Below are 12,917 nucleotides of genomic sequence, written 5' to 3' on the forward strand. Positions count from 1 at the left end.
GTTTTGACAACTTCTTTTATTTTTGTCTTGGAACGAGCCAAGTTTATGTTACTAACGGTTTAAGAAAAATGCAGAAAACATTCATTTTTAACTTTAAATTGAAAAAGTGCGATCTAATTTTTTGTCAGCACTCTTATATCACTGGTTTCCATGGATATTTGCAAAAATTTGCTCTTTCCAAGACAAACAATAAAAAAGTTGTCAAAACGTTCAATCTGTGACAGTGCAGCTTTAAGTAGCTTATTTCAATTAGCCATAATACATAGTGAAATTGAATTTTGATAAATGAAAAATGGATAATTGTGATTTTCCTAAAGATAATTCCTATTTAAAGCATTAAAACTCTTTACGAAGAAAATATTTCGCCAATTATTGAAAAACAAAAATAGTGAGCTTAGCTTAATCCTTTAATAAGGGACTTCAGAAGTTTCAAGAAATTGGGGCCAGACGATTGTAGTTACTGTAGTTGTAATGCTCCAACATTTGCATTAAAAACAGTAGTAAGTACTTTGAAAAGAATAAGAATTACTTTGGAAACAGTTTTAAAAGGGGTCAAAGCCCCTTTACCCTGCTCTGGGCATGAATCCCTCATACTCAAACAGACCACGGATGTTTTTCGAAAGTGACAATTATAAGCTGTAAGAAGCCCTGTAATATGCTTATATTTTGATGTTTGTTTCACAGTAATTGATATGAACTCTTTATATGTAATTTGTTGTTTGTCTTGTATAGGGGTGTGGTTCTTGAGGACGAGGGTGGGTACACATGTCTAGCGGCCAATGAGGGAGGAGTGTCAAAACAGACCGCCCACATCCGTGTACAGGGTACGCACCATTGGTTGTATTTTGATTTAATGTGGTTTTTGTTTTTAAATTATTATTTTTATTTTTTTTACTGCTGCTGCTGATGATGATGAAGATGCTGCTGCTGATGATGATGATGATGGTGGTGGTGGTGGTGACGATGAATACGATGAATATGATGATGATGATGATGATGATGATGATGATGATGATGATGATGATGATGATTATGATGATGATGATGATTATGATGACAACGATGACAACGATGATGATGATGATGATGATGATGATGATGATGATGATGATGATGATGATGATGATGATGATGATATTGAAAATGATGATATTGATGATGATCATAATCACAATTATAAATGAAGCTTAAAAAGGCTTAAAAGTATTTTTTTTACCTTCTTGTTATTTTTTTGACACATGGAAAATAACCCATTGGCATTGATAACATTTCAATTCTCAGTCGCACCGACTGCTAAAATCACCCCTCCCTCTGCCACTTTCCAACACGGAGAGACACGCGAATTCACATGCAATGGGGAGGGTTTTCCTGAACCTGCGATAAACTGGTTACGAGATGGCCGATTGATGGTGACGAGCGAGCGGGTTCGACTGCGAGGAAATACCTTGGAGCTACGGGACTTGTCTCGAGGGGAGGAGGGTGTGTACACATGTTTGGCTGTCAATCCTGCAGGAGAAGACAGTGTTGAAGCTTTGCTTTCATATATAGGTAAGTTAATTGTTTTTAAGTATAACAATATTTCTTGCATAATTATCATTAATGGGACAATTAAAGTTGACTATAAATAGATCCTACTATTTTGAAGTTTTTATGCAACTTGAAAGCTATCAAATTGGAAACATGTTGAAAGAATCACAATAAAACTTATTTTATTTATTAAGTTGCTTGATAGGTGATAATTGAAATTGAAATAAATAAAATGTCAATGGCTGCTGGAATTTTTTCAGTCAAATCAAGAATGCTTTTAGAATCATCCCAAAAGTTAATTGAATAATATCATGGCAGCTTCAAATTTAATATCAGTAAAATCAAGACTGTTATTGATATCACTTACATGTACATCCGTTACGGGCAGAATCTATGCAATTTTCATGTAAATGAAATGTAATTTATTCCAAAAACGAATTTACAACTAGAAATTTACGATCCAAAACCTTATAATCTTCATCGAAATTGAGTCGGGGTAAATCTTATTATTAAGAGGATAACTGTGTGTAAGATTGTAATATATTTAACCAAGTGAGCACAAAAAAATATATATTTTACAAATGGCGTGGCTCCGAGTGAAATATTCATTCTAGGTGTTAATGAGGTGAAATATATTGCTATCTTACACTGAACAATTTTTTTTTATTATATGCCTGAAATTGGAGTTAAGAGTCATTTATTTAGGCCCCAATTTGTAATCGCAGGTTATGTCATTTTTTTTATTTGGAACTGAGAGTGGTCTACAAATTCAAAACAATGAAAAATATCAATCTGATATTTTCACTGTTTGAAACAGTGAAAAATCAATTTTATGTCACTGATAAATCTCTATAAACTACCGGAAAGCATAAAATACATATCTATCCGCTTCATAACTGTAATAATAATTTACTTATTTATAAAGTACAAATTATGTTGGGTAACTTTCTTATGTTGTGTCTTTTATCCAGAGGAACCCCACATCTCAGTGTATGAGAGTAAAGTCTTGGTTGCCGCGGGTAACGAGGCCATTTTGTTTTGCGGCGCAGATGGAATTCCAAAACCAGAAATACACTGGTATAAAGGGGAAGTGGAGGTTCGTCTTTTTTATCTTTACTGATTTTCAAAGAGGTGTGGAAAAAAGTGTCAGCCTCTCACCCAAGAGATTGGGGGTTCGATCCCCAGAAGAGGTACTTTTCATGGCCTCTTAAAAATAAAAACCGGTACTGATTTCTGCACATCATGCAGAATTTTATAAGCTGTCAGCTTTTGTCACAATCAAGCCAAAAGAAATAAGTACAAAATAAACTCAATCATATTTTTCGCATTTCTTAAATTGATTATGTTCTAAAATGAGTTAAGCTAATTGTGACCCCATGCAAGGTCAAGGCCAGACAGTATTTCCCATAAAGCCAAAAAAATGAGACCTTGTGTCTAGATTTTTATTTTTTATTATTATGGTTGTCTGGTTTAAGTGCAGTGCTTAGCACACTCGCTTCTCACCAAGGTGACATGGGGTCGATTCCAGGCCTGGGCGCATGTGAGTTTGGTTGGTTGTCAAGTGGGTGTTCTCTGGGTTCTTTGGATTCCCCCACAATCACAAGTCCACATTCTTGCAGCAACATCGTGCCAAAGAGAGTGACTTAGTATAAGTTAAAATAACTTTCTTTAGTAATTGTTGTAAGATTAAGTTTAAACAAATTTTTTTTTAATCTGTTATAAAAACTTGATACTTTCTATCCAGCTGAAGGCCTTGTCCTATGTAAAGATCAGCGATGAAGGTCAACTCCGAATTCTAGGCGCACACGCGCTTGATGCTGGAGAGTATCGATGTGAAGCCAGAAACGAGGCTGGCAGCGACTCCGCTCTTGTTTCCCTTGAAGTTGGATGTAAGTTTGTTCTTTGTATTTATTGTGAGGAAGTTATGTTTTTTCCTGTAAGTTGGATTTACTGTAAGAAAGTTATGTTGTTTTTTTCCTGTAAGTTTTGCCTTTGTATAAACTGTAAGAAAGTTATGTTTTTTCCTGTAAGTTTGAACTTTGGATGTACTGTAAGAAAGTTATGTTTTTTCCCTGTAAGTTTAATCTTTAGTAGTTGTTTTATTCATGCAATGTCAATATTTGGTTTTCAGTAATTTAAGTTTGCCATATCATTTTTTTCCCCTCATAAGTAATATTTCTCAATTCAAAGCGGCACCAGAAATTGTTGAAATACCACAGCCGACTGGGGTCAACATAGGGAGTAACACGAGCCTCGCATGTAGGGTATCCGGTAGCCCCGCCCCTACACAGACGTGGCGTCGCGCTGATGGGCGCCCATTAGACTTCCTTAGTGGAAAATATATACAGTTAGGATCTGGGGATCTTTTTATAACCAGTAAGTAATTTTAATGTTTCTATTGTGAATCTATTTTCTTATTTAAGATAAGCCATCCATCATTCGTATTCAAAGATGTGTTAGTGCATTTTAGATATGACTGTTCGTTATCATGGCCTGTGGTGTGTGACCATGATTGGACCAATTGTAACACAGTAATTTATTGGTCACATCACAAATTTAATTAATTTGTCATAATTTCAGATGCAGGGTTAGCTGATGAAGGAGGATATATTTGCGTTGCTACCAACAGATTTGGAACAGACGAAAGCACTCCTGCCCACGTTACTATTACTGGAATAGGTAAGGGATTATTCAAGATATTCAACACTACACTGAGGGTCATATAACATTAAGGACCGGCCATTCAGCCCCAAAAGGTGTATATGGACCGAGGCATAAGCCAAGTTCCATTCATCTTCAGGGCAGACTGGCCCTGTTCTATTATGCCATATGACACTCAGTGATGTGTGGCAATTTGTTTGGTTAATAGTTATTTTTAGATAAGTATTGACCAATCAATAAACATTTTTTTTGATAACTTTGTCTAAACTAGAAAGTTAACCAGCTTTTGACAACCGACTGCTTAACACTAATAATTCATTATTGTATGAAGCTGGATAATTTTTTTGTTTGCTCAAAGTCAGCTGCAATGATCAATATTTATCAAATAATTATTATAAACCAATCAAATCATTTAAATGTGCAAACTATTGAAAGATGTGGACAACTTTCTAGGTTTTATACAAATTGCTTCTGTCTTTTATTATTCCTACAAATTGTTCGGATATTTCAGTGCCCCCGTTGTTCGGAATTATTTCTCCGAAAATGACGGTAATCGAGGGAGAAGATGTGACCCTAGATTGTCAGGTGCTTCAAGGAAATCCTCCACCCAGGTTGCTATGGTTACAAGGAAATGACGTTGTACGCACGGACGAACATGTGAAGACGTCTGAAGGTGGCCGATTGACTATCGAAAGAGTTCAGGTATTAATTAAGGATATTTAAATTTTATCTTCTCTATGCATGTAATTATATCATATTTGGCAGATTGTTCAGAATTTTGTTCAAGTTAACAACATTGTAAACACATTTGTTGTTAACTTTCAAATATTTCAATCTTCATTAGACATTTGCAAAAACTTTTTCAAATAAATGATTTTGATTGGTTAATTCTAATTATTGCTTAAATATTGACCAATCAATGATATCTCTGACCAAACCAGACTTTGAACTTACCACTTATATAAAATTGGCTGCAGTTCAGGTATATGGCCACACACTTGATCTGCAGTATTTCTAACAAGATATTATAAATCTAATTCAGCTAAACTTGTTTAATTTAAATTAAGATCATGTCATACAATATTTCCACTTAAAAAGTTAACAACAATGCAGTGAACAACATTGTTAACTTTAACAAAATTTTGAACAAATTTAACAGCCCATGGATTTCCTCTTCTTTTGTGGAGTATGTATTTCCTAATTATACTTATGATTTAAAGAAAAAAAGATTTGGTAGAGATCGATATATAAAGTCAGAATATCTAAGTTTTTCTGTTTTACCATTTCCTTTAAAAACAGAAAAAAAATGTTTGGAAACAAATTCAAATAACGTGTTTTAGAGGCTAATCACTCGGAAAAATATATTTATTTGTCCCATGATACTGGCCACATTAATTGTAACAATTATAAAACTTCAAAGTTGTATTAAATTATGATATTAAAACTATTTCTTGCACACATGTATATTTTATTTATCTCTCTTTACAGGCTGAGCATGCGGGAGATTATATTTGTCTGGCTAGTAATGCTGGTGGGAACGCCACTTTCATTGTCATGTTAGACGTCCAAGGTATGTTAAATGTGATAATCCTTCAAACTTTGTCATGCCCAAAGAAAGTTAGTGTTACTTTGATATTTTGTTTTATTTAAGCACACTAGACACAAAAGGATTCTAATTCGATGGCCCTTTTTAGCTCTACTGGCCAAGGCCAGAAGAGCTTATGCGATGATAATGTGTACGTAGTATGTGCATCCGTGCGTCCGCGCGTCTGTAAACAATTGATGGTGAACATGATACAGTCTTCAGTTTTGATTGTATCTCGATGAACTTGTACAGTATCTAGATATCCATTTGAGCTCGGTTCCTTTCGAATACCAGCCAGATCCGCCCATGCATGCCTAGATTATGGCCCTTGATAGTATAAAAAAATGCTATTGTGTAAACACTAGCTTGTGAATACGATACAGTCTTTAGTTTTGATTGTATCTCGATGAAACTTGTACAGTATTTAGATATCCATTGGAGCTTGGTTCCTTTCGAAAACCAGCCAGATCCGCCCATGCATGCCTAGATTATGGCCCTTGATAGTATAAAAAAATGCTATTGTGTAAACACTAGCTTGTGAACACGATACAGTCTTCAGTTTTGATTGTATCTCGATGAAACTTGTACAGTATTTATATATCCATTAGAGCTCGGTTCCTTTTGAAAACCAGCCAGATCCGACCATGCATGCCTAGATTATGGGCCTTGAAAGTATTAAAAAATCAGTTCGTCTGTAAACAATTGCTTGTGAACATGATACAGTCTTCAGTTTTGATTGTGTCTCGATGAAACTTGTACAGTGTTTAGATATCCATTAGAACTTGGTTCCTTTTGAAAACCAGCCAGATCTGCCCATGCATGCCTGGATTATGGGTCTTGAAAGTATAAAAAATGCTATTTTAAGCTAAGTCTATTTTTAGCCAAGTCTACATGAGCGAAGTCTATTTGTAGCCAAGTTTACATGTAAAATCACAATTGCTTGTGAAGGTTTGTTCAAATTATGCCCCTGGGGTCATTACATGCAATTGAAAACATTTGAAATAATGCCCCTTGGGCAAAAGCTGGCCCCACCCCTTTTGACTTACTTATTAATTTTTAAAGCTACAGTAATGAAATTTTGACCATGTGAACAGTTTTGCAAACACGCATTAATGTTGTCCTCGGATGTCCTTAACTTTGACCTTTGACCGACTTTTTATTTTTAAAGCTACAGAAATGAAATTTTGACGATGAGTACAGTTTTGAAAGCAAATATTTTTTACCCTCAGATTACCTTTACTTGGCACATATTAAAATAGTTCATGCAACTAATCTGCTTACAACACTTCCTGTCCTCAGATGTTGAACGTGCAGCGTTTTCAGCTAACCCAAACACTAAAAGTGAACTATATATTTGTTGCCTATAACTCAAACGTACATGCTCCGGATTGAAAATGACCACAAAAGCCATGCCAGTAGAGCATAGGCCCTTTTGGGCCTCTTGTTTAAGGGAGTCATCTGTCCTTAAAATTAACCATGATTCTTGCACATTCAATTCAAATGTCCTTAATGAATTTGAGATGTGTGAGTTTCATAAAAGGCAAAAAAAGTTTCGCTTAAGCCCCACAAAGGCATAGCGATTATAATTGGCCAAAATTAGGGCAGCTTTTACAAAATAGCTTTGTAATAAAAGAAAAAAGCTGCCCTTTTTGTTAGCTTCCTTCTGCCCTTATCGAGACCTGGAGCATGGGCACCTTTCTGCCTTTGTAGAGTTAAATGCTACAGAGCATCAAATAATTAATTTGCCTTCATTAAAACTTAAAACATGATTATAAATTTACACAATATTGACGTATTTGGCAGTATCAAGCAGCACCCTGTCCATTTTCTGCAGCGCCCTGTCTCTTTTCTGCAGCACCCTGTCTATTTTCTGCAGCACCCTGTCCATTTTCTGCAGCACCCTGTCTATTTTCTGCAGCACCCTGTCCCTTTTCTGCAGCACCCTGTCTCATATTTTCAGCACCCTGACACTTTTCTGCAGCACCCTGTCTCTATTCTGCAGCACCCTGACACTTTTCTGCAGCACCCTGGCTCTTTTCTGCAGCACCCTGTCTCTTTTCTGCAGCACCCTGTCCCTTTTCTGCAGCACCCTGTCCATTTTCTGCAGCACCCTGTCTCTTTTCTGCAACACCCTGTCCCTTTTCTGCAGCACCCTGTCCATTTTCTGCAGCACCCTGTCCCTTTTCTGCAGCACCCTGTCCATTTTTTGCAGCACCCTGTTCCTTTTCTGCAGCACCCTGTCCCTTTTCTGCAGCACCCTGTCTCTTTTCTGCAGCACCCTGTCCCTTTTCTGCAGCACCCTGTCTCTTTTCTGTAGCACCCTGTCCCTTTTCTACAGCACCCTGTCTCTTTTCTGCAATACCCTGTCCCTTTTCTGCAGCACCCTGTCTCTTTTCTGCAGCACCATGTCCCTTTTCTGCAGCACCCTGTCTCTTTTCTGCAGCACCCTGTCTCTTTTCTGCACTATCAGGTCCCTTTTCTGTACCATCAGGTCCCTTTTCTGTACTATCAGGTCCCTTTTCTGCACCATCAGGTCCCTTTTCTGCACCATCAGGTCCCTTTTCTGCAGCACCATGTTCTTTTTAAAACCTATTTAAACAGACTGTTTAAGAAATTGTTCATTACCAAATTGAATTTTGTTGTATATGCAGTACCGCCCTCATTTGAATACCTGACCCCGGAGGATGAGCAGATCAACTTCAACATTCTGGAAGGGGACAGAGTTGTGCTACCATGTAATGTTGAGGGGGACCCACGGCCACGTATTTCATGGTAGGTAACAATAGATAGTTTTTACAATGAAATACAATGTTTTGCATGTTGATGACATCCTGAAAGGGATTATTATACCCCCACAAACAAAGTTTGAGGGGGTATATAGGAGTGAGCTTGTCAGTCTGTCGGTCGGTCTGTCAGTCGGTCGGTCGGTCGGTCGGTCTGTCTGTCGGTCGGTCAGTCTGTCAGTTTTCATGGTTTCCGGACGATAACTCATGAAAGGCTAGACAGATTTGAAAATATTTTGGTACACAGGTGTAACATCAGAAGATACAGGTCAAGTTCGATATTGGGGCTGGTGGGGCCAAGGTCAAGGTCACTGTTACTAAAAATAGAAAAAAGGTTTCCGGACGATAATTCATGAAAGGCTTGACAGATTTGAACAATTTTTGGTACACAGGTGTAACATCAGAAGATACAGGTCAAGTTCGATATTGGGGCTGGTGGGGCCAAGGTCAAGGTCACTGTTACTAAAAATAGAAAAACGGTTTCCGGACGATAACTCATGAAAAGCTAGACAGATTTGAACAATTTTTGGTACACAGGTGTAACATCAGAAGATACAGGTCAAGTTCGATATTGGGGCTGGTGGGGCCAAGGTCAAGGTCACTGTTACTAAAAATAGAAAAACGGTTTCCGGACGATAACTCATGAAAGGCTAGACAGATTTGAACAATTTTTGGTACACAGGTGTAACATCAGAAGATACAGGTCAAGTTCGATATTGGGGCTGGTGGGGCCAAGGTCAAGGTCATTGTTACTAAAAATAGAAAAACGGTTTCCGGACGATAATTCATGAAAGGCTTGACAGATTTGAACAATTTTTGGTACACAGGTGTAACATCAGAAGATACAGGTCAAGTTCGATATTGGGGCTGGTGGGGCCAAGGTCAAGGTCACTGTTACTAAAAATAGAAAAACGGTTTCCGGACGATAACTCATGAAAGGCTAGACAGATTTGAACAATTTTTGGTACACAGGTGTAACATCAGAAGATACAGGTCAAGTTTGATATTGGGGCTGGTGGGGCCAAGGTCAAGGTCACTGTTACTAAAAATAGAAAAACGGTTTCCGGACGATAACTCATGAAAGGCTAGTTTTTCTTGTCAGCAGAAGATGCAGTGTGCAGTAACCTTGGAGTTATGGCCTCTTTTCAAAGGAATGGTTTGCCATTCCTGTGTCCAGGCGGCATTTGGGGGTATTCGTCACTCCTGGGACAGCTGTAGTTTGTTTTTATTTTTATTATTGGGGGGGGGGGGGGGTGGAGGGGGTAGGGGGTTGATGTCGCCGGCCTCGGACTGATTGGGGTTTCAAACTAATAGAAGCCCTGCACTTTTTATCTTGGTGTATTCGTAAATAATCAACTTTATCTTATTTCTTTTATCTTTTCTGTGTATTTCTGTTAAAGCATTCTTGTAATTTCCATGCAAATTCGGATGCCCAATTATAGTCAAACCACCCATTGAAGAAACCCACACCCAAACTAGTGGAGAAAAAACAAGTAGGATTCCTTGTAGAATAAGATAAAATACTGTTTTCTATCTATTTTTGTTAAAGCATTCTTGTTATTTCTGTGAAAGATTGGAATTTCCAATTGTAATAAAAGTGAGCCATTTATCCCAAACAGAAAGACCCTGGCCCAGTACCCAAAATAGTGGGGATAAAAACCCATTGTATGGTAAGATATGATTCTTCTTGCCAAATTTTCTATGTACCCCAGCCATGATAACCTGTCAGTCATGATTCAAACAAGGTTGATTGAGAAAAAACTTAATATTCTGGTTTTGTCTTTCTTTCAGATATGAGGAAGTCCTTTAACTTCCATCAACTACTGCATTACTACATTGCAGAATATTTAAAGGGACTGTACACCAGATTGGCACAATTTTTTTTTTTTCTGTAACAAATCTCAGGACAATTATTTAATGTGTCGGAGACCGGGTTCGAACCCGTGTTGCCAAAATTGCAGTCCAGCGTCATATCCACTGAGCTAAAACGGCTTACTCGAAGCGGGTTATATCACGTGATAACACCGACTAGCCAATCACGCATAAGGAATTAATTCTACTAGGTAGACATACCCAGTAATCTTTTTTAATGGAAAAATTGGAAATAACTGCTAAACTGAAATAAATTGTAAACTATGTGGTACTTCAGTAAGTAAGTCTCAATGCATTGTACACATCAATACCAAGTTTATGACAGTTTTGGACAATTTTCTTTTTTCTTGCAAATTGATCATCTGGTGCACAGTTACTTTAATTCTTGTAATTTACAGTGCAGTAGATTCTGCATCCAGTCTATATCAATCTCAGACTTCAACAAGTCGGGCAAAATTAAGTCATAATATCTACTTAATTTCTTCTTCTTTCAGGAATTGAAGGATGAAAGTCACATTTTCATAACCGACCGGAATTTTTTTTTTCAGAGAAGACAAAAAAATCTACAGTGCAGAAGCTTCTGATATGTGGCTATGCAGACTCCAATCTTGAAAGGAGGCTGGCGCAATTGCGATATACTTAATTTTCTTTATTCTTTCAGGTATAAGGATGAAAGCCCCGTTTCCCTCACTGACTACCATTATTTTATCGGGGAAGACGCTGTCTAAGAATCTTGAAAGGAGGCTTGCAAAATTGCGAATACACTTTATTTTCTTTATTCTTTCAGGTATAAGGATGAAAGCCCCATTTCCCTAACCGACTACCATTACTATATTGGGGAAGACGGTAGCTTAGAGATTTACAGCGCAGAGGCTGCTGATACCGGTCTATACAGATGTCAAGCTTCAAACGAGGCTGGCGAAATCGAGAAAGTACTTAACGTCTATGTGCAGGGTAAGAGATTTTGAATGTATGTTTAGCTTGTTGATTTTTCAAAGATTTAAGTTGAGGTACTGAAGCAGCCTTGGTTCCAGCATTGGCGTTGTTGGCATGCAAAAACCTTATTATTGGCCATAAATGAAGAATGCTTCAAATTTTAAAATGAAATTTATGTTGTTAGTATTTGAGCATAGACAATGTGCACATATATTTGTAACCGAGGGCCCATAACTTTAATTAGAAAATTATTGTCATGTAATTTTCATACAGACAAAAAAATATGAGAAAATGGGACACTGTGAGTTCATAATAATCTTTTGTAACATGACATTTTGACAAAACAAAAAAAGTCTAAGAAATTATACTATTCCTGTAATTTTTTGGCTGGTAACAGCAAAGTTTGAATATGCTTTAAAGGATAGGCGCTTATGTACACATAGATATGGTTCTAGGGAATGAATAGATATTTTGTAATCCAAACACTTTGACAATTATTATAAGTTGCCCTTGGGTTTTTAATCAGAAATCTCATAATTGTATCTTTTTATTTAGTTCCACCAGTCATTCTTGGTGATCCAAATGAGGAATACACCGTCGTAGTGAATGAGACGATAGTTCTACCCTGCGCAGCAAGTGGTATACCCGCTCCAGAAGTGACGTGGCGGAAAAACTTTGCGCCTTTTGAGCCTCCAGAAGGGTCAGATAGGTAGGTTCATGGCAAAGATGACGATAATGTTTCATGAAGATGATGGTTGTTGCTGTTATGTTGGTGGTGTTGTCAGCGATGATGATGATGATGATTATGAATACAATTGAAATTGATGAAGATGATGATATTAATGATGATGATTGCCCATGATGATGATGATGATGGTGGTGGTGGTGATGATGATGATAATGATGATGATGATGATGATGGTTGTTGTTAATGGTGATGAGAATGAATCATGGTGGGGATGATGTCAGAGATGACAAGTACAGGAGTCCTGTATGCATTTGCGTGTAGTATGTAAAATATCATAATGTTCATGCATATCACATGATGCTTATAACTCTTTTAATTGGATAATTGGCAGCATATAAATAATATAGTACTCATTACAGGTACCTTTTTGGAGACCATGGGTTGACAATATCAGACGTGAAATCCGAGGACCAGGCGATTTACGAGTGTATTGCGACAAACAATGGGGGAGAGGAGACTAAAGTTATTGTTCTTGTCGTTCAAGGTATGATCTAAATAAAGGGATCTGCAGTCCATGTAAAGCAGGACTGTTGAAGAATATATTTATGAATTCATGGTCTGGTATAAATTTCTACAAAGACCATTATAGATACTGCGATTCTCCATAATAGCTTTTTAAGCGTTTCATGTTCCCGTGAATGGAAGGGTGGATGTTTAATCAGCCACATTAAAAATAATGTTATTTTTTATCTGTAATACCCAATCAAACCATTCACAATTGTTTTACACTTTTTAAAAAAAAAGCACACTTGCATAGAATATGTTGATTAAAACAAAATATTGGTCAATATTCCCAAGAAAAAAT

The 12,917-nt window shown here is 37.1% G+C and overlaps 1 protein-coding gene across 1 annotated transcript in view; it reads left to right on the forward strand.

The window, feature by feature from the left end:
- Positions 1 to 12,917, forward strand: part of LOC128222941 (hemicentin-1-like) — a 110,343-nt gene that overhangs the window by 18,300 nt on the left and 79,126 nt on the right. The window contains exons 10-21 of the mRNA XM_052932131.1: positions 733 to 824; positions 1,282 to 1,548; positions 2,499 to 2,623; positions 3,272 to 3,416; positions 3,718 to 3,903; positions 4,108 to 4,206; positions 4,700 to 4,890; positions 5,677 to 5,758; positions 8,425 to 8,545; positions 11,216 to 11,382; positions 11,920 to 12,073; positions 12,472 to 12,596. Of these exons, the coding sequence (XP_052788091.1) occupies positions 733 to 824; positions 1,282 to 1,548; positions 2,499 to 2,623; positions 3,272 to 3,416; positions 3,718 to 3,903; positions 4,108 to 4,206; positions 4,700 to 4,890; positions 5,677 to 5,758; positions 8,425 to 8,545; positions 11,216 to 11,382; positions 11,920 to 12,073; positions 12,472 to 12,596 (1,754 nt within the window). The remainder of the gene's footprint in view (positions 1 to 732; positions 825 to 1,281; positions 1,549 to 2,498; positions 2,624 to 3,271; positions 3,417 to 3,717; positions 3,904 to 4,107; positions 4,207 to 4,699; positions 4,891 to 5,676; positions 5,759 to 8,424; positions 8,546 to 11,215; positions 11,383 to 11,919; positions 12,074 to 12,471; positions 12,597 to 12,917) is intronic.

This window comes from Mya arenaria, chromosome 17, assembly GCF_026914265.1.
Source record: "Mya arenaria isolate MELC-2E11 chromosome 17, ASM2691426v1".
NCBI classification, from domain to species: domain Eukaryota; kingdom Metazoa; phylum Mollusca; class Bivalvia; order Myida; family Myidae; genus Mya; species Mya arenaria.